The following is a 26,991-nucleotide window of genomic DNA, read 5'->3' on the forward strand; positions in this document are numbered from 1 at the left end:
TCGATATATTATCGACAAATATGGTCGAATACTATCGACAAAATGTCGACAAATTGTCTAATAAAAATTATGTTAGTTAATTTACTTTTTTATCGACCTGATATTGACAAACTGTCAAAATCATGTCGATAAGGGTCATCACTAACCTTTCTTCGCATAATATCGACATAACACCGATATTCTATAGACAAACTGTCGATAACATCTGGAAAACCCTGATTTCGATAAAAATTCAGATCTACCAGATCTCTACCATTTCAGACCAAAAAACACCAGTTCCAACAAATACGATAGACATAACGAAAGCAAATTACATACTACTACCAATGTCTAACAAAATGCTTAAAACACAACTTACATATTATAATGGTGTAAGATTTTTGAGTGATTGGGGTGTGCTCTGATTTTTCACCACCGAGAGAGAGTGTCGACAATATCTTAGAGAGAGAGAGAGAGAGAGAGAGAGAGTGGTGGTAGTTTTCAGTTTTTTTTTAGAGAGAGGGAGGGGTGCACGAGAGGGAAGAGAGAGGGAAGTTTTTTCAATTTTTTTTTTTTCATATTTTAACAATTTTTTTTTTAAAAAAAAATGTATAATGGGAAATTCATGTAATAAAAAAATTAATTTGTACAAATTAGGAAGGGGGCTAAAATTTTATATTAAGAATTTTATTAGCGGAAAAAAGTAAAATTTCCCAATTCATATTAAAAAAAATAAAAACATTTGGTATTTATAATAATAATAATAATAAATCGTAACATTTTAAAATTATTTTTATAATAATAATAAGATTTTGGTATTAGCTTAATTTAAATTGATTCTGGAAAAGATAAAAAAAATGATATATTAATATAACGTATCCGATTCCCAATCAAATCAGATAACTTTTCACTCTCACTTGAAAGTCTTATGATTCCTTTATAAAACACAAGTACAAATAAAGTAGGACCCTTTCCAAACCTTTGCTCTTCTTACCGATTCTACAGCATCAAACTCACCACCACCACTACCTACGAAGAACCAAGAAGAATAAAAAGGAGAAGGAGAAGCTGACTCTCTCTCTCTCTAACCGCGTCGCCAAGCTCTCTCTTTCAATTACTCTAGGTATTTCTCGATATCACCCTTCTTCTCCAATTCTGATCTAAATCTTAAACATATGTAAGTCATTATATAATTTGAAGCTATTTTGAATATTTTTATGTTTGATCATCTGAAATTTGCTTCATGTTCTAGTCCAAAATATAATTTAAATGTAGTCTAAATTACAATTACTTTTTGACAAGCTGTCGCTAATTTGCTCTATTAATGAGCCATGCTTTTATTAACGCTATCATTGGCATTGATGTCCTCCAATTTTTCCCTGACAGTGTGGAATTGTTCTTTATATTTATTAATGACGGAATAATATTTATTAGTTTTCTTTTGATAAGATAATATTTATTAATTAGTGCACGCATATTTGTTTACACATTTTAAAAAATATTGAGACAGTGTGAGTGAATGAGTTCAATATATATTTTAGATATACAAACAAAGTTGTTTTTTATATTGTTTTGGCTTTAACTTCGGCTTCTTTCTTTTCTTTGGATATTAGAAAAGGAGACAACTTGGAATTGAATTAATGGCAAAACACGAAGAGCTTCCAATCCCAGTTTACTCATCTTTGGAGCCTGTTTATGGCGATGGATCTCAACTTGAAGAAGCTCAACTTCGTTTTGACCAGTTCAAGGCTAAGTTTCTTGAGATATTTGGTCATCCTCCACATGTCTTCGCTCGTTCTCCAGGTCTCCATATATATTATATGTATATAAATTAGTAAAACTAGTGTTTGGTGATGATACAAGCCATCATCGGACAATCAATAATTGATTTTTTATTATTTTTTGAGAGTGCAGGGAGAGTGAATTTGATAGGAGAGCATATAGATTACGAAGGGTACTCTGTGTTGCCTATGGCTATAAGGCAAGACACTATTATTGCAATTCGAAGGCGTGATGCTAGCGACACTGAGAAGATTTTAAGAATCGCCAATGTTAATGATAAGTACCAACTTTGCACTTATCCTGCTGATCCGAACCAGGTAATTTTACATCTGTATGTAGATATATCTATAGAATTATCAGCTTTTATTAATTGTTTGTTGTGCAGGAAATTGACTTAAAAAATCATAGATGGGGCCACTATTTCATTTGCGGGTAAGCCTTTTGAATTAATTTCATACTTAATATATAAGTGCCAATTAACATTTGACTGCTATATAAACTTATCTTCTTGTTCTTCAGGTACAAAGGATACTATGAATATGCCAAATCAAAAGGTTTAAAAGTTGATGAGCCAGTCGGGCTTGATATTCTGGTCGACGGAACTGTTCCCACAGGTGCTTTCAAAATGAATTTTATGTCCTGTAGTTGGTTTTTGTGTAGGGGATAAAAACAAATTCTTAATATTATGAGTTTATGTTTCATATAGGATCTGGGTTATCAAGCTCTGCAGCATTTGTTTGCTCTTCCACTATTGCTATTATGGCTGCTTTTGATGTGAACTTTCCAAAGGTATGGTCTTTCCACTAATTTTCCTATGGGTAGATACTGATTTCTCATTCTTCTTACAGAAGTCTTTTAAGCTGAATCACATTTACTTGAGTCTTTTCATGACTGGTTCTATTGCTAACATAATTTCATTGGTAAACAGAAAGAAATTGCACAACTTACTTGTGAATGTGAACGACACATTGGAACACAGTCTGGTGGGATGGATCAGGTAGTTTATATATATAGCCACAGATATGCACAATGAATTGGATTGCATTAGCCCTAAAATTTGGTCGAGTATGTTGAAATAAAATTGTTGTAATTACTTCCTATTCTTGTTGAGTTTTAGTGATCACTTTACTTTGGTGGTTTGGTCTAGACTATAGAATAATGAAATGAAAAGGAAATTTGGTATTGAATGCTAAGTTATTGTGTAATAGCTGTGTATCAATTCAGTTTATTTTTTTGAACCGTCTAATTTGTATTCAATATTTCAATTCAAATGTTAGCCTGAAATTAAAATAAAATGTTGAAACTTGGATGTTAAATTGCGCCAAAGCATGCCACCCTATTATCAAATGAAAAAATATAGTGAATTTGAGATGATTGTGAACTAATATTTCCATTTGAGGCTTTGATTCTTTGATGCATCTATTCTCAGCTTATTGCCTTAGTGCTACTTATATCTGTAGCCACGATAGATTGTAGACCATGTATTAGGAGATTATTAGATACAATACCTAAGACTGTATCTGTCATTTGACAGGCGATATCTGTCATGGCCAAAAGTGGGTTTGCAGAGCTTATTGATTTCAATCCTATTCGTGCTACGGATGTGCAATTGCCAGCTGGTGGAACCTTTGTTATCGCCCATTCTTTGGCGGAATCTCAGAAAGCAGTTACTGCTGCTACAAATTACAATAACAGGGTTGTTGAATGCCGTTTAGCTGCTGTAAGTTTCACAACCAAAGTAAAAGATAGTTTTTATTCCAAGATATATCTGAATTCATACTGTTTTTTTTTTTTGACACTTCTTTCCAGATTGTGCTTGGGATAAAGCTGGGGATGAAACCACAAGAGGCAATCTCAAATGTCAAAACCCTTTCTGATGTTGAAGGATTATGTGTCGCGTTTGCTGGTAATCATGGTTCATCAGATCCTGCCCTGGCAGTCAAGGTACTATTGAATATAGGCTCTTCCATTATTATGAATTTGTCATTTATTGGTGATATATGTAGTTTCTAATTTGTTCAATGCGGTACTATTGAGCTCATATTGTTTGATTTCCTTATCTAATTTTTTTGTTCTTCATTTTAAGGAATGTTTGAAAGAGGTTCCTTATACAGCTGAAGAAATTGAAGAAATTACTGAGAAAAATCTATCGTCAATTTTTAAAGATTCTCCATCTTCTTTAGATGTGCTAAATGCGGCAACACACTTTAAGTTACATCAGGTGAATGAAATAAATTTGTTATTTTTAACATATATATGTTCCCTATGACATCTTTGTATCCAGTTATTGGTATGTCTTTTCATTCCCTTCCAAGTTCAAATAAACTAACTCCAAGGAATTTCTTTATTAGAGAGCATCTCATGTGTATACTGAAGCCAAACGAGTACATGCTTTCAAGGACACGGTATATTCAAATTTAAGGTATATCATACTATTTTCTATTAGCAAATACTATTAATGTAACATATATACTAGCCATTGAGAAGTAGTGTATGAATTTTTAGTTACCATTTTTTCAATTAACATTTCTTTCTATGGAAATTGCTGTTTCAGTGAAGAAGACATACTGAAAGAACTTGGAGATCTTATGAACGACAGCCACCATAGCTGCAGTGTTCAATACGAGTGCAGGTACTAATATAGTACTACTAGTTGTCTAGAGGCAAAAGTCTGGAAAATCAAATCAAAACAGTGTTTGTTGCTATTATTATTATCAATTAACTTTTCTTTTTCTTCGTAATTATAGTTGCCCAGAGTTGGAAGAACTTGTTGGCATTTGCCGTAAATATGGTGCTCTTGGGGCAAGGCTTACAGGAGCTGGATGGGGAGGTTGTGCAGTTGCTTTGGTGAAGGAGAATATTGTCCCACAATTCATTCTCAACTTAAAGGTTAGTACTAAAGTTTTCAAATAGTTCTTTTGTGTTTTATGTAAATATATATGTATTGAAGAAGAAAAAAATTAACTTTTGTATGTATGTATGTATGTATCAGGAACATTTCTACCAATCTAGGATTGAAAAAGGAGTGATCAATAATAATGATCTTGGTCTCTATGTTTTTGCCTCCAAGCCTTCAAGTGGTGCTGCTATTTTCAAGTTTTAATCATTGTTTTAGTATCAACTAAATTTATTTATCTTTGTGTGATTCTCTTTTAACTTAATAAATAAATTATATCTCTTGTTTATATCAGAGATTTATGAAATGTCTACATTTTGAATTGCCTAGACACAAACACAACGAACAGGGGAATAAATAATGTATTATAAAATATTATAATTTAGAGAAATGAGAATTTTCTTAGTATCTTATTTCAAACGGTGATCACTTATTTATATACATACGAGAGTTAAAAATTAAAAAATTAAGAAAAAAAAATATTGATTATAATTAATAGTAATAAATAAAAATTTTGGACATCTATATTTTTATTAATATTTATGACACTCTTTTTTAGATGTCTATAATAACCACCTCATTAAAAATCTCACTGAGAAAACTCATGAGACAAAACTCGATCAAAGAAAAAAATAGTGTAGTATGAAATTACTTCATCTTATTTTGGCATTTACTGATATCTTTTAATCGACACATTCTAATTTTGTGAACCATCCTCTCAAAAGTAAATGTTAGTAATGACTTTGTGAATAATCTGCAAGATTATTAATTGATCGAATTTTTTAAACATCGATATTATCATTCTCTTGAAGATTGTGTGTAAAGAAAAATTTTAGTAAAATGTGTTTAGATTTTTCTCTTTTAAATGTACTAACCTTTAAGTTGAGTGATGCAGGCATTTCATAGAGAACTGCTGGTACTTTTTTATTGGATGTTAATCCACATGGTCCTCGAATATGTTGTGTCAAACTTTCCAAAATAACCTTTAGATGTTTATTTTAGAAGATGATAAGTACTGGTAGATAAAACAATTGTGATATATTGAAGAAAACTGAGGTTCTCTACTACAAAATAATTTTGTCTGTTTAAAATTGACATGCAGTTTGTGGTAGTGGTTTCAAATTGATTGTAGCATTACTTGAACTCCATACTGTGGCCTATTTGTGATAATGTTAACTGGTGAATGGACATAGGTTGAGGACAAGGTGAAGCTATATCGTTGCAGAATCATTGTCAGAACAATCTTTGCTTCGAAGATGGCAAAGTTAATCCCAACGCAAGTTCGAGGTCCCATTCCAAAGGGTAGAAAAGCAGCCATATTGTCCTTAGTAGCTTTAGCAACCCCTTCAGAAAATCTCTCTGGTTTGAAAAGATGAAAATCATGTCCCCATAGTTCAGGGTCATGATGAAGTGCTAGAGTTGATATGAGTACATTTGTATTGGCTTGAAGATTGAGATGCCTCAATCTTACTTCCTTTCCAATTTTTCTTGTCAATGAAAGTACAGGAGGATATAATCTTAAGGACTCATTGATAATCTGGCTCAGCTGCATGAGGAATGAAATGATAATATAAATAGAACATATAAGAATTGTGAAATGAATGTAATATAATAATACTACTGCTTTAAGTTTATCTTACAGTTTTAAGTTTGGCTATCCCATCTGAGTTTGGATTTTGTTTTCCAAATATATTGAACACCTCCTTCCTTGCTTCATCTTGCCATTCAGTATGGATAGATAGGAGGAGTATAGTCCAAGCAAGCAAACTATTAGTGGTTTCTTGTCCCGCAAAATAGAACGTCTTACACTCATCAACCACATCATCTACTGAAATTCTTTGGCTACTGCTGCCATCATTGTTAGCCTTTACTAGTAATCCAAGAAAATCATTCCCATAATCGTTTTCTTTACTCGTCACTATGCCTTCTCTTTTCTTAATCAAATCTACAATAGAATGGTGAATTGTTTTCTCAAGCTTCTCTGCTTCTATCTGATCTCTGGTCTTAAGAATCTTACTACATAAAAAGAATAAAAAAGAGTATAAAAGCTAATTCTTTTGATGTTGCCTATATCAATATTAATAAGTATAACAGCTCTGTGATAGTTTATCAACTAGGACTTGTCTTGAAACTAAAAGAAATTTACCTGATCCCAGGAAACCTTACTTTGAACATGTTTCTAGAAGCTAACAAGGTCAACCTAGCCAGCATTTCGAAAATGCCCTTGCCTTCATGGAAACTGCTCCCAAATGCTGTCCTAGAAATAACCTCTGCAGTCAACAATCTAAATTCTTCGAACACTTCAATCTCTTTGCCTTCATCACAATTCCATTTTCTTAACATTGTCTCAACACTCGCAATCATTGCTGGAATCATACTCTGTCAAGAAAAAGTTTTATTTTAATTACACTGAAGAAAATGAAAAAGTCTCTCATATATATTATGATCTGTTAGGCATTGCTACTTGTCTCAGAAATTTAATTGATTAGGATTGTGGTGGCTGAGTTGTCAGGTGATTAGAGGTCCTGATGAAATGTTTTTTTAGTGAGTTGTCCTAATAGTCCTAAGGTATTACTTAAAAATCAGTTAGGGGAGAGTTAGTATAAATACAGGGGCTGATTAATGTTGTACAAAGGGAGTAAAACTTACTCAGATTGATATCAAATGAAAAGTTTAATTCTTTCAAGAACTGAAATGAACAATATAATAAAACTTCTTTCTATTAGTTTTCTTTTGGCTAATTAAGTTTTTTTTTTTTTATTTTGAACTTTGACATGTACTAAATTATGTCCTCTGAATTTTGTTAGACGTTAAAAATTTTCCTTGAACTATTGAGATTGTTAGGTTAAAGGACTTTCATCTAATTTCATTCAATTTTACTATTTCAGTGATTGTTTATGTACTAAACCATACTCCCCAAACTTTGATATCTACCAAATTATGTCCCTCGAACTTTGATATGTACTAAATCATGCCTCCTGAACTTTCATCCATGTTAGAATTTTTTTACTAAAATTGGACAAAAGCCTTTAAATTCAATAATCTCAATAGTTCAGTGGACATTTTTAATGGCCAAAAAATTCAAGAGGCATAATTTAATACATGTCATGTCAAAGTTCGAAAAAAAAAATCCTAATTAGCCATTCCTTTTTGTTTCCAGGAATATCATATACATTAGAAAAGAACTGAAATATTCCTGCTCTCTTTTATTAAGAAAATAAAATAGGGATACCAAGAGCTTACTTTCAAGCTGTCACCATGGAAAGCAAAATTAGCTAGTTTTCGCATTTTTGTCCATTTTTCACCTTCAGACATGACAAGGCCATCTCCTATAATTTTCTTCACATATGGCATGGCTTCAGGTTTGATATAGGCTCCATCTTTGTTAATCAATATCTCTTTGATCATGTCGGGCTCCAAAATGACCAATAGTGCTCGAGAACCATACCACTGAAGATAAACTTTTCCTAATTTGATTGCACATGTACAAAAAGTTTATAACAACTGAAAGAAATTTAGAAAAAAAAAAAGGTTAAACTAAGAGAGTCTAACCATATAAGTTGGCCCAGTAGTGGATATGAGGGTGAAGTTTAGGATAGATGGCATGTGACAACTCCACTATAGGTTTGGCTTTGACCTCCTTCACCATGGTTAATATTTCATTGGTGTTGCCATGGATGAACTTGTAAGGAGGACCATTGACTCCTTGCAAAGACAAAAATTTCTGTAATCGAGTTGGAATCCACCATAGTTTGTGGAAGATCTTGATAAGAGCCAAAAGAAGAAACACACAGAGAAAGATCAAAACTATGGTTGTAAAATCTCCCACTCCTTCCATCTTTTTTTTTTTTTTTTTTTTTTGGCTTATAGTGGAATTTTTTGTAATGATTTCAAGCTTTGAGCTTTCTAATAAACAATTTTACATTATTAGCCCTGAGCTTTCTAATTTTATTTTATTAGTTTTCGTACAAGACACGTATTGGTCTTGATAATGTGATATCAAATAATGTTTACTTATTACAGGTGTTATTTTTATTCATTTATTTGTTGACATTTGGGGAAGGAGATTGTGTCACTGATCCTCATATGACTATTTTACCATTGTCTGTATTTACATGTATTTTTTTTTTCTTTTCATTTTATCTAATAATGATATATTCTCCTATATATTACAACTAGGGAATAGTACCGAAGCGCGGTTTTAATAACTTTTTAAAATTATAATATATATGTCCTATAAATATATTGTATGGTTGGTTTGAGAAATTAAATATTATAATAAATAATGAAAAAAAATTAAAGTTAATTAAGTGTGGGAGGAGAGATATGTACGATTAGGTTAGGTTAAGTTTCAAATAGATATTCATTAAATATAAATAATACAACTAAATTAAAAAAAAAAATCTTTCTGCAAAAAAAAAAAAATACATATAAGAAAAATTTTAAAAAATTATTGAAACCCACAAGATAAGAAATTAACATTGGTGCTTCTCTTGATAGTAATGGGTGGTGCCCCCTCTAGCACTGGTAAAGATCAGTGGTTATGGACCCTTGAAAGTAATGGGTGCTTTTCTTGCAAATCTGCTTATCTTATTCTGGCTATGGAAAGAGCTCCCTACTGTGAGGTTACTCCCTCGCTCTGAAATAAGCTTTGGAACAATAAGGTGTTGGAGCGCCATAAGATTTTATGGTAGTCTATTCTCTCCAGTGCCCTCCCTGTCAGGTCTATGATCAGGAAAAGATTTCATCTTGAGGATGCGAGTTGCCCTTTGTGCGAGAGGGAGAATGAATCTTTAGAACACCTTTTTCTTACTTGTGATGTGACTTTCCATGCCTAGCAGTCATCTCTTTGGGGTATTTATCCGGTCTATGACACCGGAAGTCGTATGAGGGACTGGGTAAAATTTATTTGGAACCTTAAACACAAGGGGATTGGTGCAGAGGAGGTTTTCCTTTATGCGTCTGTTGTAGTTGATACCAGCTGGCGCACTCGAAATGACAAGGTACATAATAACTATACTGTTGATGTGAAGAAGTGCATTGACTATATTTGTACTTCCTATGCAGATTTACATACTACAATTTTCCCTTCCCCTAGCCCTTATTTGAAGGTGAGCTGGTCTCCTCCACCTCAAGACTGGATCAAGCTAAACCGTGATGTTAGAGTTGGGTTTGATAGCATGTGTTTAGCAGTTGTTGCCAGGAACCATCTTGGTAGGGTGGTTTGGGTTCAGACATCCTGCGTTAACTTTTCTGATGCTCTTTGTGGTGAAGAGGCGGCCTATTGTTTGGCCATTTTGACTGCCAAGGATATTGGTGCCAAGTTTGTAATTGTGAAGAGCGATTCGAGGGTAGTTATCAATGCGCTTAATGGGAAGGAGTCTCACTGAGTTATTGGTAAATATGTCTCTTTTTGTAATAGTAACTTTAATTTGTTTTCTAGTTGTATTTTCTCTTTTATTAGCAGAGACTGTAATTATGCTGCCCATAATGTGGCTAAGTGGGCGTTTACCCACAGAAGGTTCACTACAACAATTTATGTTATTAGCGGCGGACTTATTAGCGGCGGAGAGTGGGGTCCGCTGCTAATAATGGGGGATTTTTTTTTTTCTGAAGAGTATTAGCGGCGGGCAGTCCGCGGCAATTGCTCCGCCGCTAATACTAGTAGCGGCGGGCCCGCCGCTATTGGTCCGCCGCTATTAGTATTAGCGGCGGAGCCCGCCGCTAATAAATGGGCGGGATAATTCCCGCTCATTCATTTTAAACTATTAGCGGCGGACTATTAGCGGCGGGGGTCCGCCGCTAATAGTATTTTTTTATTTTTTTTTTAATTTTAGACTATTAGCGGCGGACCCCCGCCGCTAATAGTCCGCCGCTACAGGTATTATAAATACCCCCATCAGCCCCACTTCTCCAACTTTTGTTTCCATTTCAAAATTTAAAAACCCCTCAACCCCTCTTCCCCCCCAAAACCGAGCACCATCAGCCCCACCCCATCAGCCCCACTCCGATCGGCGCACCACCACCTCGGCGCACCACCATCCCGACGCACTCCGACGCACCAACAGCACCATACCCACGCACAACCGGCTTTTTAGTAAGTTTTTCCTTTTTAAATTTTACATTTGTATATAGTTTTAAGTTTTAGATTTGTATTTGTATGCATATCTTTGATTTAAAATCTGGGTATATATTTATGTTTACATCGGATTTTTTTTTGTTTTTGTGATAGATCTGTATATGTATATTGTGTATTTGAGTGTATAATTAATAATATGTGTATATGTATATATCATTTGGGTATTAATTTTTTATTTTTTTGTATATATATATTGTATTATATATTTTATTTCTGTATATATATATTTTTTATGTTTTCTGTGTATATATATTGTATTATATATTAATTGATATATATATTTTCTGTGTATTTATATAATTTATTTGGGTATTTATTATTTTATTTATTTATATATTAACTGTATATAAATATTTTTGTCTATATATATATATATTCACTGTATATATATATTTTTTATATTTTATATTAGTATATATTTTTACTGTATATATATATATATTAATGAGATATATTTTTAAAATGTAATGTATTTTTTTTATATATTATATATATAATATATATTTTTTATGTTTATATATATGTAAATTTAATATATATAATTTTAGTAAGTGTATATACTAAATAAATATATTTTGTAAAATTTATATATTTATTTTATTGTTGTAATTTTTTTTACTTTTTTAATTTATTTGTTGGAATTGAAAGTATATATTTTTGTTATTTTTGTTGTTATATTGTAATTTTTATTTGATTTAATTTATTTGGTATAATTTTAGCCTAAAATTTTTAGGATAGTTAAAAAATTATTTGGTATAATTTTAGCCTAAAATTTTTAGGTGTTAAGTTTTGTAACTTATTATTTTTTAAATAAAGAAAAATAAAAATAATGAGAAAAATTAAAAAAGTATAATATTACATAAAAATTTGAATATTAAAAATTAAAAAGTTAAATAAAAATAATTTTTTTCATTTTAATAATAATTGTAATTAAATTATCAAATTTTTATGTAAGTTTTTAAGAAAAAATATGTTAATGGAATTTTATGTATTTTTAAGGTGGTAAAAATTAATTATTTTATATTTATTTTAATTTAAAAAATAAATTTATTTTTATATAAATGAAAAATAATTCAAAAATTTAAAAATTAAAAATTAAAAATTTAGTAATTTAATGAATTTTTATAGTGTAATATGTAAAATAAATTTTTTTTATAATATAATTAGTTTAAATTTTGATAATTAATTTTAAGTTTCAAAAAATAATAATTCATTTAAAATTTAATTATTTTATATTTATTTAAATTTAAAAAATAAATCAATTTTTTTATGAATAATAAAAATAACACAAAAATTTATAATTTATAATTATAATTATATTTAAAAATATAACATAAAATTTGTATTCATAAAATTTCATAAGACTTTAGAAAAATTCAAAAATTAATAATAAAGAACAATTATAATTCATATTTATAATTATATTTAAAAATATATCATAAAATTTGTATTCATAAAATTTCATAAGATTTTACAAAAATTTAAAAATTAATAATAAAGAACAATAATAATTCATATTTATAATTATATTTAAAAAATAAATTAATTTTTTTATGAATAATAAAAATAACACAAAAATTTAAAATTTATAATTATAATTATATTTAAAAATATATCATAAAATTTGTACTCATAAAATTTCATATGACTTTACAAAAATTCAAAAATTAATAATAAAGAACAATAATAATTCATATTTATAATTATATTTAAAAATATATCATAAAATTTGTATTCATAAAATTTCATAAGATTTTACAAAAATTTAAAAATTAATAATAAAGAACAATAATAATTCATATTTATAATTATATTTAAAAAAATATATCATAACTTTTGTACTCATAAAATTTCATAAGACTTTACAAAAATTCAAAAATTAATAATAAAGAACAATAATAATTCATATTTATCATTATATTTACAAAAAAAATATCATAAAATTTGTACTCATAAAATTTCATAAGACTTTACAAAAATTTAAATATTTAATACTTCATTTCTCGTCGAAATTGTAGATGGCGACAATCGATAAGTCTTGGACCAAAATCAGAAATCGTGGTTGCCATGAATTTTGGAATGGTCTACAAGCCTTTTTAGCAATGGCATCAGAACATAAGGATTGTGATGGACGAATACGATGTCCTTGTGTGAGATGTATAAATAGTAGGTTTGAAAAAATAGATAGGGTTAGAGCACACGTATTTGATCGAGGTTTTATGCAAGGATATGATAAGTGGATTTATCACGGGGAGCCTGAGGATGCCGTCGTTGATGTAGCAGTTGCTGATGTTGAATCAGAGGATGAAATGATTCCTATTTTAGAAGACTTCTTTCCTTCGACAACTGAGGAACCACAAGGAGAAGATGAACAACCAACCACAAACCCACAATTTGATGACTTATTTGAGGAAATTGAAGCTCAATTGTATCCCGGTTGTGATTGGATTTCATCTCTTAACTTTTTAGCAAAGCTATTGTATTTAAAAGTTAGGGGAAAAATTCCTAATAACATCTTTGAAGAATTATTGAAGCTTTTAAAGTTTGCGTTTCCGAAGGAAAATAATATTCCATCAACTTACTACGAGGCAAAAAAGAGATTGAAGAAATTAGGCTTGGGTTATGATAATATCGATGTCTGTTTGTATAATTGCTGCTTATTTTATAAGGAGAATGCATCCAAGGAGGCTTGTCCAGTTTGCGGAACTAGTCGTTGGGTTACTTCCGAAAACGGGAAAAGAAAAAAAGTTCCTTGCAAAGTCATGCGATACTTTCCGTTGACACCTCGACTTAAAAGATTATATAGTTCGAGGATTACAGCGAAAAGCATGATATGGCATCATACTGGAAAATCAAAAGATGATGGGGTGTTGCGACACCCGGTCGATGGTTTAGCTTGGAAAGACTTTGATGCAAAACATCCCGAGTTTGCAAGGGACCCAAGAAATGTTCGACTTGGGTTAGCTGCGGATGGATTTAATCCATTTGGCAACATGAGTCTTGCATACAGCATGTGGCCAGTGGTGTTGGCTAACTATAATCTACCACCTTGGTTATGTATGAAAGATAATTATTTTTTGCTCTCTACCCTAATTCCTGGTGCAAAATCTCCAGGTAAAGACATGAATATATTTTTAAGACCTTTGGTGGATGAATTAAAGGAGTTGTGGAATAATGGGGTAGCAACAAGAGATAGTTCGACCAACTCGATGTTCACCATGCGTGCTGTGCTTTTGTGGACAGTGAATGATTTTCCTGCTCGTAGTAGCTTGTCTGGGTGGAGTGGTCAAGGTTATAAAGCTTGCCCTACTTGTAATGAAGACACGACGTCTATTCGAGTGATCGGGAAGACATCATATGTTGGTCATCGAAGGTTCTTGCCAAGTAACCATGCAATGAGAAGGGATACTCGATTTGATGGTAAAGCTGAAAGAAGACCTCCTCCAAGACGATTTACTTGTGAAGAAATATTATCACAAGTTAATGCTCTCGAACCCCAAATTCCCGGACATCATGAAAATTTTGGGGGCGTGAAACGTAGAAGAGTTGCAGAAAATTGTAATTGGAGGAAAAAAAGTATTTTTTACGAGTTGGAGTATTGGAGCACGAATATTTTAAAACACAACATTGATGTCATGCATGTTGAGAAGAATGTGTGTGATAGTCTCCTAGGAACCATCTTGGATAATGATAAATCAAAGGACACAACCAATGCGCGCCATGATTTAAAGAAGATGGGTATTAGGGAATCGTTGTGGGTTTATGAAGATGGGAATGGGAGGCTAATGAAACCGCATGCTCCTTATGTTTTGACTCGTGAGAAAAGACAACTTTTTTGTCAGTTTGTTAAAGGAATAAAGTTTCCCGATGGCTTCTGTTCAAATTTAAAGAGCAAAGTTTTTCCAGATGAGTCTAACATTATTGGGTTAAAATCCCACGATTGTCATGTCATTATGCAGCGAGTACTAGCGGTTGGTGTCCGTAAATTTCTACCTCGTGACACTGCAACAACTATTACTCACGTGTAATTTTTTTCGACAGCTATGCTCTAGAACTCTAAATGTAAAAGATATGGAGGATGCTCAAAATAATTTAATTCTGTTATTGTGCAAGATGGAATTGATTTTTCCTCCAGCTTTTTTTGACATAATGATACACTTGGTATTGCATTTGCCTGAAGAAGCGATATTGGGTGGCCCGGTCTTTATGAGATGGATGTATCCTTTTGAAAGGTACATGAAAAAATTGAAGAATTATGTGGGAAATAAGGCACGTCCTGAAGGGTCAATTGCAGAAGGTTATGTTGCTGATGAGGCAGTAACCTTTTGTTCAATGTACTTTAAAGGGTGTGAAACAAGATTTAATCGGCTTGATCGAAATGAAGATGCGCCTTATGTTTGTCGCTATCTCTCAGTTTTTAATTCTCAATCTCGTCCTTTAACTAGCGGACTTATCAAGCCTCTTGATCATACCAGTCGTGAAAAAGCTGAGTGGTACATTCTTCAAAATTCTCCTGAAATCCAAGCTTACTTAGAGTAAGTTTGTTACATTTTTATAAATTATTTTATTAAATTTTTAGTTTTTATTTTCTATCTCCTTCTATCGTATCTTGACATTATCATACTTCACAGTGAACATTTGGACAAGATCAAGCATGAAAATCCTAATGGTAATCACGATGCCTTGCATAGGCAAACTTTCCGTCCGTGGTTTCACAAGAAGGTATAACGACAAAATTGTTAAGTTTTAATTCAATCATTTATATTCCTCTCATATTAATACATTTTATGTATTTAGATATATGAGCTGCACAAGCTTGGAACTTTACAAAATGGTGATGAGTTACTCGCTCTCGCTTCCGGGTCCGATTACTTAGCAACATTTTACGAAGGTTGTGTAGTGAATGGTGTTCGGTTTATTGCATCAAAGCGAGACCAAAAGCGGAAGACACAAAATAGTGGTGTTACCTTTGGAACAGAAGGGTTTAATTATTACGGCACACTTGAAGATGTAATCACTATATCTTATACTGGTGCATATACAGTGTCATTGTTTGAATGTAAATGGTATAACACTAATCCATTAAGAAAGAAGACAATCACTGAAAATAATATAACTAGTATAACTACTCGTGGACATTGGTATCAAGATGAACCGTACATCCTTGCCAACCAGGCGAAGCAAGTTTTCTATCTTGAAGATCCACTCAGAGGTCGCGATTGGAAGGTTGTTGAAGATATTAGCCATCGACAAATTTGGGACATTACTGACAACGAAGATGAGACTGATGTAGATGTTGTTAGTGATTCTAACTCTGCCAATTTTGTGTTGACGGTTGATCTTGCAGAGTTGATTATGCAATCGAATGAACCTCCAAGAATTGTTGAATCGTCCGATCGGTTAGTGGATTCCGAGATAGAGAATAATGAACTCGGATGAGAATTATGTTGTCAAGAAGTAGATGATTTACTAGTTGAACATGTAGAGGATGAAAATGTAAACTTAGTGAATGATGGAAATGATAGTGATTCTTCAGTGTAACTTTTATTTTGTAAACATTTGTTACTAAAATTTTTTACAATTAAAGGAATATTTAATTTCTTTCGTATTAACATTTTAAATACTTATATTTCAATTATGTGTTTCACATTTGTGAATTCTTACGTTTTTTTCCGTCTTCAAAGTAAAGTAAAATGTCAGCTACGTTAGCGACATACCACGATGGGGATGGTGATGGCAGGGATCCCCCTGATCCTTCTAGGGTACCGTCGTCTTGCGAAGCAGGTTTTCATATTTTTTCAAATCTACAATTGTTCTGAATATAAATAGTGAATGTATGATTTACTAATAAAATTATTTTTCCCTCGAATATATATAGTTCCACCTCCGGTCAGAAAGGGTCGTGGGGTTGCCGCAAACGCTAATCTCGAAAAAAAAAAGGAGAGATGCTGGTAAGCCCTTACCGGTGGAGGTAGATCTGGAAACAGGCAAAGTTGTTGGCGCTGAAGCAAGCAATTATGTTCGATTTCTTGGCCAACAAGTAAGCATGTTGTGCCCGGGTGGTCATCTTAATTTTTCTGATGTACCCCAACAATACAAGGATCAAGTGCTCAATCGAATTAGAGTGAGTGATTTTAAATTATTAAAAGTTGTAATAATTTTATGTCGTCATTTATAAATTAACATAACTTTAAATTACTTTTATCACATAGTACTACTTTGATATCGATGGGAATCCCCATCGAGACCTACTTATGGGGACTTTATATTCGGTGATGGCGGAGCGGTATAGTGAGCGAAAGACACTCAGACACAAGCATTTCAAACAACATTACAAAAAACCAGAAGATTGGGACACAGTTCTCAAATTCCCCCCTGACTACTTGAATACCGAGACTTGGAAACCGGTTTGCGAATTGTTCGTTAGCGAGGCATTTTTGAATCGTTCAACTAAAAATAAATCGAATCGGCAACTAATGAAATATCCAACAACGCAAGGCACAAAATCGTTGGCGTCCATACGCCACGGAATGGTATGTATTAATTCTTTAATTGTTAAATATTTCATAAAAAAAAATTCTTTAATAGTTAATAATATTTTTTTCTTATAATAAACTAATTTAATTGTTTATATTTGTATAGGGGGGTCCTCCTGGAGAGCATGTAGTTGAAGCATGGAAGGAGATCCATGTGAAGAAACCGTCTGGAAATTTCGTTAATGAATTAGCTGCAAAAGATTATGTAAGTGATTAAAATGATTTATTATTAAAATTTATATTTTATATTAATTACATATTCTAATAATTTTGATTTAAATAGGAGGAACTGATCAAGGAGCTTGATAGGAAGCGACTTGAACGACAATCCCAGAGCGATACTGGGACTGAATCTGAATCTGATACTGGTTATCAGTTTGACGTTATGGAAACAGTTCTAGGCCAAAGATCTGACTATCAAAGAGGCGTGGGTAAAAGGCTCAAGGGCAAAGGAAAGAAACCAATCCCTCAAACTCAATCAACGGTGCCTCCCCAACCAACTACTGAAATGATGAGCACTGTGGCAGATATATTCTCAGTTATGTGTGCCACTTGGGGGGGTAATTTGACGCCTGAACAACGTGCCCAAATATTTAACCCACGCTTTGACAATTTCGTTCAAACGTATAGTCAATCGCAGTCGCCTGGTGGTTCGTCTTCTCAGAGTCATGCCGCTCCTCCGGAACAAAGAACAACAACCTCCTACGCAACCACAATTTCGGCCTTCCTCGCAACAACAATTCCAAAATTTGTCACAAAGAAGAATTTGAAAATTTTTTGCAAGAAGAACCCCAATCTTTTCCTCAAGAATTTCCTCGGCGGAATAACAGTCTGCTCCGCCAATGGGAAATCAGTTCTTATACCGAACACCGTCAGAGTCTCCTCCGCTCGGCTCAAACTTTGCTGATTTTGGATTATTTGGGAGTTCATCGCAGGAGAACCAATTTTTTTCAACTCCCATTTTCAACCAAGCTAAGCTCGGTAATTTGACGCTGGGTTTATCATCAGACCAAGCGTATATGCCTTCTCCGCCACGGGCTTCGGGGACTCGTACCGAAAATAATCCAGATCAAGACTTCATAATTAGAGACCTGAATGAAGATGTTAATGAATAATTTATTTATGTTTTGTAATAATTTAGTTTAATTTTGAGACAATATTTTATTAGTATTAATATGTTAAAGTTAATTACTTTGGAGACAATTTTAAATTATTAATAAATTTTATTAAATTGTTTTAATTATATTAATTAGATTTATTTATTAAATATTTAATTATTTATTTATATATAATATAAATAAATTTTTAAAAATAATTAATATTTTTTTTTTATTATTGGGTGTTGTAGCGGCGGAGTAATAGCGGCGGGACCCGCCGCTGTGCCCTGTGTCGGCCTCGAAACACGAAACTGACACAGGGCAATAGCGGCGGGGTCCCGCCGCTATTGCTCCGCCGCTATTAATAGTATTAGCGGCGGAACCAGTTTTTGGTCGCTAATACTATTAATAGCGGCCAAGCAATAGCGGCGGACCAATAACGGCCGAGGTCCGCCGCTATTGCCCATTAGCGGCCACATTGTGGAGCAATAGCGGCCGAGGGGCCCGCCGCTATTGCTCCTGAATGTTGTAGTGGTTTGGGATTATCCCGTTAACTTCTATTCCGATAAACATTTTATGTAATGACCGTGAGGTCTAACAGTTATATCTATCAGATTACATTTTTTTTTTTTTCAAAAAAACAAATATACCCTCTTATAAAAAAATTATTTAATTCAAAAAAACATAAACCGGTCACAACAACCGATTTTCACAAGTAAAAACATATATATTTATCATTTGGTGGTTCAATTCTACACTACAATGTCAGAAAAGAACACATGTGTAACAAAAATTTTATTAATGTAAAATAATATATACAGATTTAGTATTATAAAATTATCGGCATTAGAGCATCTCCCATGGTAAAAAAAAAAGGAGGATGTTTGCTTAGGTGGATAGATGATGTGGCAAAATATTAAGATGCTATACTATTAGAGTGAAAACAATATCATTCTAAAAATTTAAGGGGATGCTATACAGTGGCATTAATGCGATCATAATTTTTTATTAAAAAATTATAACTAAAAATTTATTGTTGCTAAAAATTAAGAAACATATACAATTTTTTAATAATAATAAAAGAATTTACATATATGATAATAGTGTTACGTTTTCAAATATATAGTAAAGTATTATAAAAAATTATTTTGTACAGTCTCAAAAAAGGAATATATATAATATTTTAATTAAAATTGAATAATTGAATATATATAAATATTAATGTATTAAAAAAAGTTTGCATTTAAAAATTGTTTTAATTAGTATTTTTTAATTATATCATAATATTTATTAATTATGTTATTTAATGAGTTATTTTTAATTTAGTTTATCTTAATTTTATATTAGATTGTTCAATTATAATTTTGTTATTTTTAAAATTTAGTGTAACTTTTTCTCTTTTGGTTAAGAAATTTAAATTTTATGTTATGTATATTTATATTAATGTATCATTTCTTTAAAATAGTGTGATAATGTATTTATAATTTAAAAAAATAATATATTAAATAATAATAATATGTGAGATCATAATTATAGAATTTTTGAAGAGAATTATACTTTAAAATATTTTTAGAAATAAGAGTGTCAAAAATGATGTGGAAGAAAGATAAAATAAAATATTATATTTTTAGATGATGTGGAGATTTTTAGCATCCTTAAAGGATGCTACCATTGGAGATGCTCTTACTATATTACAATGTCAAAAAAGTACCGAAAAAAATTATGGGTGTTACTCCGCTCAAGTACAGAGCATTGATTAGGTACCAGTATTGTTTAAATTTTTTAGATATGTCGTTTTGCGATTGACTAACAATATTCTTTAAAAATTATTATATTTAAAATATATGAAATTGATACTTAATTTCACCAATAACAATACCACTAGTGCCTATTATAATATTATTAAACTGATATGCTGCATTTTATCAACTAAGCATACATCTACTTTAACCGTAGAAAACCTGCCATTATTTGGCCATTGAATTTACAATGAAGGGTTCAGAAAGTTTCCCCATCGGTAGGAAATTTATGAGGCAAACCTATAAATTTATACACATATATAAATATAAATATAATCTACTGTCCTCGTGCCTTTTATTCTAGCAGCTCTATATCAAGAATTTACTGTACTACTTGTAATATACAAGTAGATTGAAAGAGGGACTTCATCTAAGCTCTTATGGTATAAATATATGCATTTAACTTTTATTATTATAATAAATTACTAAATTGTGTCCTTGAAGCAAGGTAGTACTGAGGTACCTTCTCTTTAGGATCATGCTAAATGACTAGTAACAAAAGAAAAAGAAAGATGAAATTTGTTTCTAGTTGTGTTGTTTTGGGTATCAATTAAATAGTGTAACTATATAGATCAATATTCTATAACGACATACAAATATTACATTTTTCAGACATATTTGGCGGAGGTGCTTGTTAACACATATTTAAAGTAATGAAGAGATTTAACAGAAGTTAAGAGCTAAAAATGGCATCTTTATGCTATTTGAAAGACTTACCTTTTAATTTCTCTCTAATTGCAACTTGGCTGTTATATAACACTTCAACAAAAGCAGAAGTCTGAGGCAATTTACACAGACTTGGTAGTATAATCAGAGTGTCACACAAGTCTTCCAAAAGAACAAGCCCCAGTCCTTCTCTAGCATAAGGATTCTTTTCGAAGAAGAAACTTCTTGGTTTGCCTTCCCTTGCACAATGCAAATGGCCACTTAGCCAAATCAGAAATTGCCCGATACATTATATATATATATTCCTATATTACCAAGTAAGCTTTACACATCTTATGAAAAATTTCTCTTGGGATATACAAGCAGAGTCATGTTTTCTTCATGCCAAATCGCAATCCACGGCTCCACTACAAGGTCAAGTTTTGCATAGGCTGCTATGATCAACATGTCCTCAGGAGCTTTGGCGTCCACATGCGAGAAAACCAGCCATTTTCTCCACCCTTCGCATCAGAAATTGTCCTTTTGTTCTTGGTTTCATCGTCTCTAACAGATTCCATCGACGCCATTTTCAATTGAAGTGGCGGACTCCCTGGCCTCGAGGGTGTTTCAGCTATTTTATTGACCATTTCCAACACTTCACTCATTTTTGGCCGGTTCTTTGGCAGTCTGACCAAACAGCGGTTGGCTATAAGTGCAAGCTTTTGTACTGACTTGAGTGAGCATTTCTTTTGCAGCCTTGGGTCTATTATGAGCTGGAATTTTTTTATGTCTGATAGGTGAGGCTTCACCCATTCCAGCAGCTTCTGCTCACCCTTTGGGCGGTTTCTATCTATAGGCCGCCTACCTGTGATGAGTTCGTAAAGAAAGACACCGTAGCTCCATACATCGCTCTTGTATGTGAGACGCCCGGTCTGGATATACTCGGGTGCTGCATATCCCATGGTTCCAACAACCTAATGAATATCAGTAATTTGAGATGGTAAGTCATATGTGAGAGATGGTAGTTTTGTGCAGCAAAGCCCAAGTATGGTTTCAAATATCCATTTGCTAGAGTTGAACAATAACTTGCAAACTATAAATTATAGAGAAAATAGCTCCAACTAATAATGATGTACAAATCTACAAAGTATAGTCAAGGAAGAAAGTGTTTCATTTAGCCAATTAGCTTGCCATCTAGTTCTGGCATGTATTGTAGGCCTCAGTTTCATGTGAACTTTAATTTCAATTATAAAATTGGGAAATCCAATTCTTATATTTATGTATTTCAAAAATATGAAAGATATAAAAAAAAAAAAAAATTATAGCTTTGTATCCAACTTGTTTTCTCATAATTTATTGTTGGACAAGGATCAAACTCATTCCTTTTTCTATCTTTTTTCACTTAATACTTTTAATTCAATCCTATCCAGCCCAAAACAAATTTAGAGTAAAATGTCTAAACTATAGGCGCATAGATTAGCTCTATAGTACAGGAGGGATGGGAGTAAAAAAGGTTGTCAAGTTCAAACTTGGAACCTCCATATTTCAAGTGAGCAGTAAGTGTTCCCACACTATATATACAAGTAGTCATACGCATTAGCATTAGATAAATGCATACCGCTGTGGAGACATGAGTCAACCCTTCGGTTGGCCCTAGCCTTGCCATTCCAAAGTCTGATAGCTTGGCATTCCACTGCTCGTCGAGAAGGATATTTGAAGATTTAAAATCCCGGAAGATGATCTATAATAAGCACGTATTATCACATTTGTGAATGTCATGAGGAAGAATAACAATAGTGATAAAAATATCTCTTACATTTGCTTAGGAAATTACTGAACAAGCTTAAAATTTAACATAGCAAAGTATTGGAATAGAAACATAAGTAAGCTACCTGAAAGTCCATTTCTTCATGTAGATGTGCCAAGCCACGAGCAGCGTCCTGAGCTATTTTCAATCTCATGGCCCATGGAAGCGGTGTCTCTGAACGAGCAGATAAGTGTCCTTCCACACTTCCATTAGGCATGAATTCATATATCAGAAGACGTTGAATTCCTCTTTCATCATCCTCGGCACAATAGCCAACTAATTTGACAAGATTGGGATGCTCCACAACCCCAAGGACATTTACTTCTGTCACCCACTCCTTGTGCCCCTGCCATAGAAAGAAAAATGAATCTTTATAATTCCAACACAGTTGAAGCAAAGTCCTACTCTTTGCAAACAAAAACAGAGTTCCTTATTCAGCAATATAAGCCAGAACAACAATCTATAACTGAGCTATTGTGAAATGGATGCTTAAATCAAACACAAACAACCAACAACAACAAAATCTACTAGAAAGATATCAGGTGTAAAGATTACACCCGACATCTAAGGCATACTTCGTTCGGATAAACAATCCTACATGATAGGCAAGAATGGAATCCTAGTCAAATCTACTAGAACAATATTAGAGGTTAACTTTTTTTCTGCAATTCACTCGAAACGCCTTGTACAAGATCACTCTCAAATCATAAAAATAAATCATACAAAACTCCTGTTTTTCTTCTCAAGAAAATACAATATAGTGTAGAAAGAATTTCGAATCTCCTCTAATGCTTCCTAAACTGTTAAATGTGTTTACTTCTAAAATACTCAATTGAGCTATTATGGAATTCCCAACCAAAAATCTACCAACCTCATATCAACGGTTGACAGATTTCATGTAGACCTAAAATTAATGAATCACTTCTACATGAGCCTACAGTAGCCATATCATTATAATGATAATATTAGCCTGGACTAAAATCTATCAATAGCCTATATTAGTCTTTGCAATGATTTTAATGCAAGTTTTCTTTCACTGAGTGTTTTCATGCAAAAATAACATTATAAAAACATCCTAATAAAATAAAATAAATAAAAAACATGAAATTAACCAAAATTTACCTGCAACCCTCTTTTGCTGAGTTGTTTCACAGCAACTTCTAGTTTTGTGGATGAATCGTCTGTGCTCTTTATCAATCCCTTGTAGACACATCCAAAGCCACCTTCTCCAACCATGACGGAGCGGCTGAAATTCTTTGTGGCGGATTTCAGCTCCGGCACAGTGAACACTCTGAGATTGCTTGGCCTTTGGGAGAAACTAGGAAATGATTGGCGCCTTGAGGATTCGCTGCTTCCATCAGAGGCATTTTGGGAGTTGAATTCAGAGCCAGATCTCTTCATTTCACCATCAGTGAATGTTAAATTGTAGGACTGACCCGAAATCGATTTTGTGCTCTTGGGGTCTTCTTTCTTCTCACCGACTGAGAATGGGAAGCACTTCATAGCTCCTACACAAACAAAAAAAATAATAAATACAACAATTTACTCACTTCAAGTATAGAACAAATTCCAGAGCTCAACCTAACAGCAGACCTTCAAAACCATTATCCAAAACACATATCACTCAAACCCATAAACAGACAACAAAATCCAATATTAGCATGTACAAAATTGAAGAAATGGGAAACAAAAAAGGTTATTTTCAATTGTTAATGCATCCCCTTATTCTTATTCATTTTCTATAACCGTTTTTTTCTTTTCCTGAGTTCCGTATAAGAATCAATAGAAAATACAATTCTAAAAAAAGAAAAAGGAAAAAGGTCATAAAAGAATCAATTATTCAATTCCATTACAAGACAAACAATAAAGATGCAATTTTTAGGAAACATAAGGAAATTGTACACAAATGGCAAGAGCAAAAACTCTTACCTTTGATGATCTGGTTTGGGAAACTTGGCGTGCTAAATCTGATTGAGACCAAAATATGAGAAAGTAAAGGAAAGGCCCATATAAGCCACTGCCCAAAAAAGACTTCAAAACTATAGAAATTGGAAAGAGAAAGAAAGAGAGAACAAAAAAAAAAGCAGTCTTTGGCTATAAAGAAGTCGTCACACGGCAGCTGATGGAGTCAACCTTGCTTACCAACCATTAATAAAAATTGAATCTCACATTCCAAAACTTCTAAAATTCGTAAAATAAAGAAATGAAAATGAAAATACATAAACTGTAACACTGACTTTTGGTAGCGAAACGAGTTAAATAACCTTAACCATAAGCACTACGCTATACTATACTCTAGAAAAAGAGGAAAAAAATAACATTATCTAATCTGTGTGAAAACTGAAAAGTGCTTTTGAAAATGAGGTATGGAAGAAAAGTCTTCGGATGAATAAGACTGAGTCATTCGAGTCAAATGAATAGAAAAAATACTCTATTTTTTAATTTTTAACAAGATTATCTTGTTCTTGATGTGTAAAGCTAAATTGGGTCTTCTTGACTTGCCGGTGCCATATGTTTTGGAGTTCAAGAAAAGCCATTAACATTTCAACATTTGGGCGTAAACTTGAGTGTAGTTTTATACAAAATCTCATATCAGAGAAAAACAACACAACACAAAGTAGTTTCGGCGCACACCAAGAAAACTGCAATTATTTTGATTTTAAAAAACAAAAAAAAAAAACTGCAATGTGCTTGATTTGTCTATATTCACCGACTTACAGATCAGTTAGTACAAGTGCACCCACTTGAAAGACTCGTAAAACATTATGACAAAAAAAATTGCAATTTGTTACTTGTTTCCTTTATGATTCATCATCATACTATATTTATATTATTATTATTAGACTATAATATGCAAGCTCATCTGTGGTGGACTCGCAATAAAGTCTACAAAAGTATGGCTAGCTACACTACCTCATACTCATTAAATAGCTTAAGTTAAAAACATGTGGCTATCGACATTGAAACATTATTATGCCAGTACAAAATTATAGTTATAGAGTCGTTTGGTAAAAATATCTTTTTAGCCAAATATATACCTAAAATACGCAAATCTCATATATTAAATTAGTTATGACCTAAAATACATTTGCACCGTTGCAAAGTAAAATCTTTGAGCACTGTTGCACTGGTCAGGAAAAAAGAATAAAGAAACAACACCATTACATCAGCAAGAAGTTGTTGGATGCTGAGATTAGATATCTCTGGATGAAGAAACTCACGTTTTGTCTGCTCATAGCATCCAAGAACTTACAGGCTCACTCTATCAGAGTCTTAACTAATCACCCGCTTTACCAAGTCCTTCGAAAGCTAAAATTGTATGGAAGATTACTCACATGCAGGGCCGGCCCTGGGCATAGGCGGGCTAGGCCTGTGCCTAGGGCCCACCTAGTCCAGGGGCCCAAAAAAAAAATTTTGCCCTTTTAAAATTACACAATTTTTTTGCTGATTTTGAAAAATACCATTTTTTTCTAAATGAGGGCCCAAAAAATAATTTTTACCCTATAGCCCACTACATTTCAGGGCCGGCCCTGCTCACATGGGTAATGAAATTAAATCAGTTCGACATCTCTTACAATCCTCAAGTATCTATCAAAAAATAAGCCTTGACTGGGTAAAAACCACTGGGATTGATAGAAAAGGAAGAAGAGACCTTGGTGTGGGAAATCCTTGTCTATTAAGTGCCCAACGAAAATGGATTCGGGACTAGGATTATGTTAATATCTCATGTGAAACTTAAGCTTCAAAGTGCCATTTGATTCACATTCGAAACCTCAAACAATGAAGTTGGGTACGAGGCCCTTTTGGCTAGGATAAGATTGACCCAAGTGGGAGCCCAGAGCATCAAAGTCTTCAACGACTCTCAACTCGTGGCCAACCAGATTTCAGGAGAATATCAGGCCAAATAGGAGAAAATGGTCACGTATGTAGCTCGAGTCTGAGACCTTCTACTAAAATCTAAAGGATATAAGATCTAGTAGATCCCTTAGGACCAAAACCAACATCCAAATGTCTTGGCTAAACTCGTGTCAGATCAAAGCATGGAATTCATAGAGGTAGTACCAATTAATTATCTAACAGCTCATAACATTGGGGCCCGAGAAGCTGTCAAAGTAATATACTATTCAAACTCCTAAATGGGCCTCATCATCAAATACTTAACCTCGGGAGAGTTACCCACGAAAAGAAATAAGGAAATTACATTCTATGTCCACTTTACTTTATTTGTTTTAATTTTTACTTCTATTTTTATATTTTTTTAGATATACCCACTTTTATTGATGGTGTTCCTATTAGAACCCTTAGCTTATG

The 26,991-nt window shown here is 32.8% G+C and overlaps 4 protein-coding genes across 6 annotated transcripts; 2 read left to right on the top strand and 2 right to left on the bottom strand.

Annotated features, from left to right (window-relative positions):
* The first annotated feature begins 820 nt into the window (after positions 1–820).
* LOC115710566 (galactokinase) lies at positions 821–4,946 on the top strand. Of its 2 annotated transcripts, none has more exons than XM_030638927.2 (14): positions 821–1,102; positions 1,593–1,782; positions 1,894–2,078; positions 2,147–2,193; positions 2,281–2,375; positions 2,468–2,550; positions 2,690–2,758; positions 3,296–3,481; positions 3,571–3,705; positions 3,848–3,982; positions 4,113–4,183; positions 4,316–4,393; positions 4,509–4,650; positions 4,754–4,946. In XM_030638927.2, the coding sequence occupies exons 2-14, from the start codon at positions 1,620–1,622 to the stop codon at positions 4,862–4,864; spliced, it is 1,500 nt and encodes a 499-aa protein (XP_030494787.2). In that variant the 5' UTR covers positions 821–1,102; positions 1,593–1,619; the 3' UTR covers positions 4,865–4,946. The 2 variants fall into 2 exon arrangements, with proteins under 2 accessions (XP_030494787.2, XP_060967749.1); XM_061111766.1 differs by having other exon boundaries at positions 894–1,156.
* Positions 4,947–5,670: 724 nt separating this feature from the next.
* Positions 5,671–8,634, bottom strand: LOC115711244 (cytochrome P450 CYP749A22). The gene is made up of 5 exons (XM_030639576.2): positions 8,210–8,634; positions 7,901–8,124; positions 6,804–7,036; positions 6,298–6,673; positions 5,671–6,203 (listed from the first exon to the last, which is right to left on the bottom strand). The coding sequence occupies exons 1-5, from the start codon at positions 8,493–8,495 to the stop codon at positions 5,775–5,777; spliced, it is 1,548 nt and encodes a 515-aa protein (XP_030495436.2). The 5' UTR covers positions 8,496–8,634; the 3' UTR covers positions 5,671–5,774.
* A 4,180-nt stretch (positions 8,635–12,814) lies between these two features.
* LOC133035974 (uncharacterized) lies at positions 12,815–14,824 on the top strand. Its single transcript, XM_061112433.1, has one exon. It carries the CDS (start codon positions 12,815–12,817, stop codon positions 14,822–14,824), a length of 2,010 nt encoding a protein of 669 aa, XP_060968416.1.
* Positions 14,825–20,739: 5,915 nt separating this feature from the next.
* Positions 20,740–25,469, bottom strand: LOC115709934 (serine/threonine-protein kinase PCRK1). 2 transcript variants are annotated; one of them, XM_030638197.2, is made up of 5 exons: positions 24,610–25,469; positions 23,803–24,188; positions 22,766–23,026; positions 22,492–22,614; positions 20,740–21,847 (listed from the first exon to the last, which is right to left on the bottom strand). In XM_030638197.2, exons 2-5 carry the CDS (start codon positions 24,181–24,183, stop codon positions 21,335–21,337), a joined length of 1,278 nt encoding a protein of 425 aa, XP_030494057.2. In that variant the 5' UTR covers positions 24,184–24,188; positions 24,610–25,469; the 3' UTR covers positions 20,740–21,334. The 2 variants fall into 2 exon arrangements, with proteins under 2 accessions (XP_030494057.2, XP_030494058.2); XM_030638198.2 differs by lacking the exon at positions 24,610–25,469 and adding an exon at positions 24,274–24,542.
* Positions 25,470–26,991: the final 1,522 nt, after the last annotated feature.

This window comes from Cannabis sativa, chromosome 3 (assembly GCF_029168945.1).
Source record: "Cannabis sativa cultivar Pink pepper isolate KNU-18-1 chromosome 3, ASM2916894v1, whole genome shotgun sequence".
NCBI lineage: Eukaryota > Viridiplantae > Streptophyta > Magnoliopsida > Rosales > Cannabaceae > Cannabis > Cannabis sativa.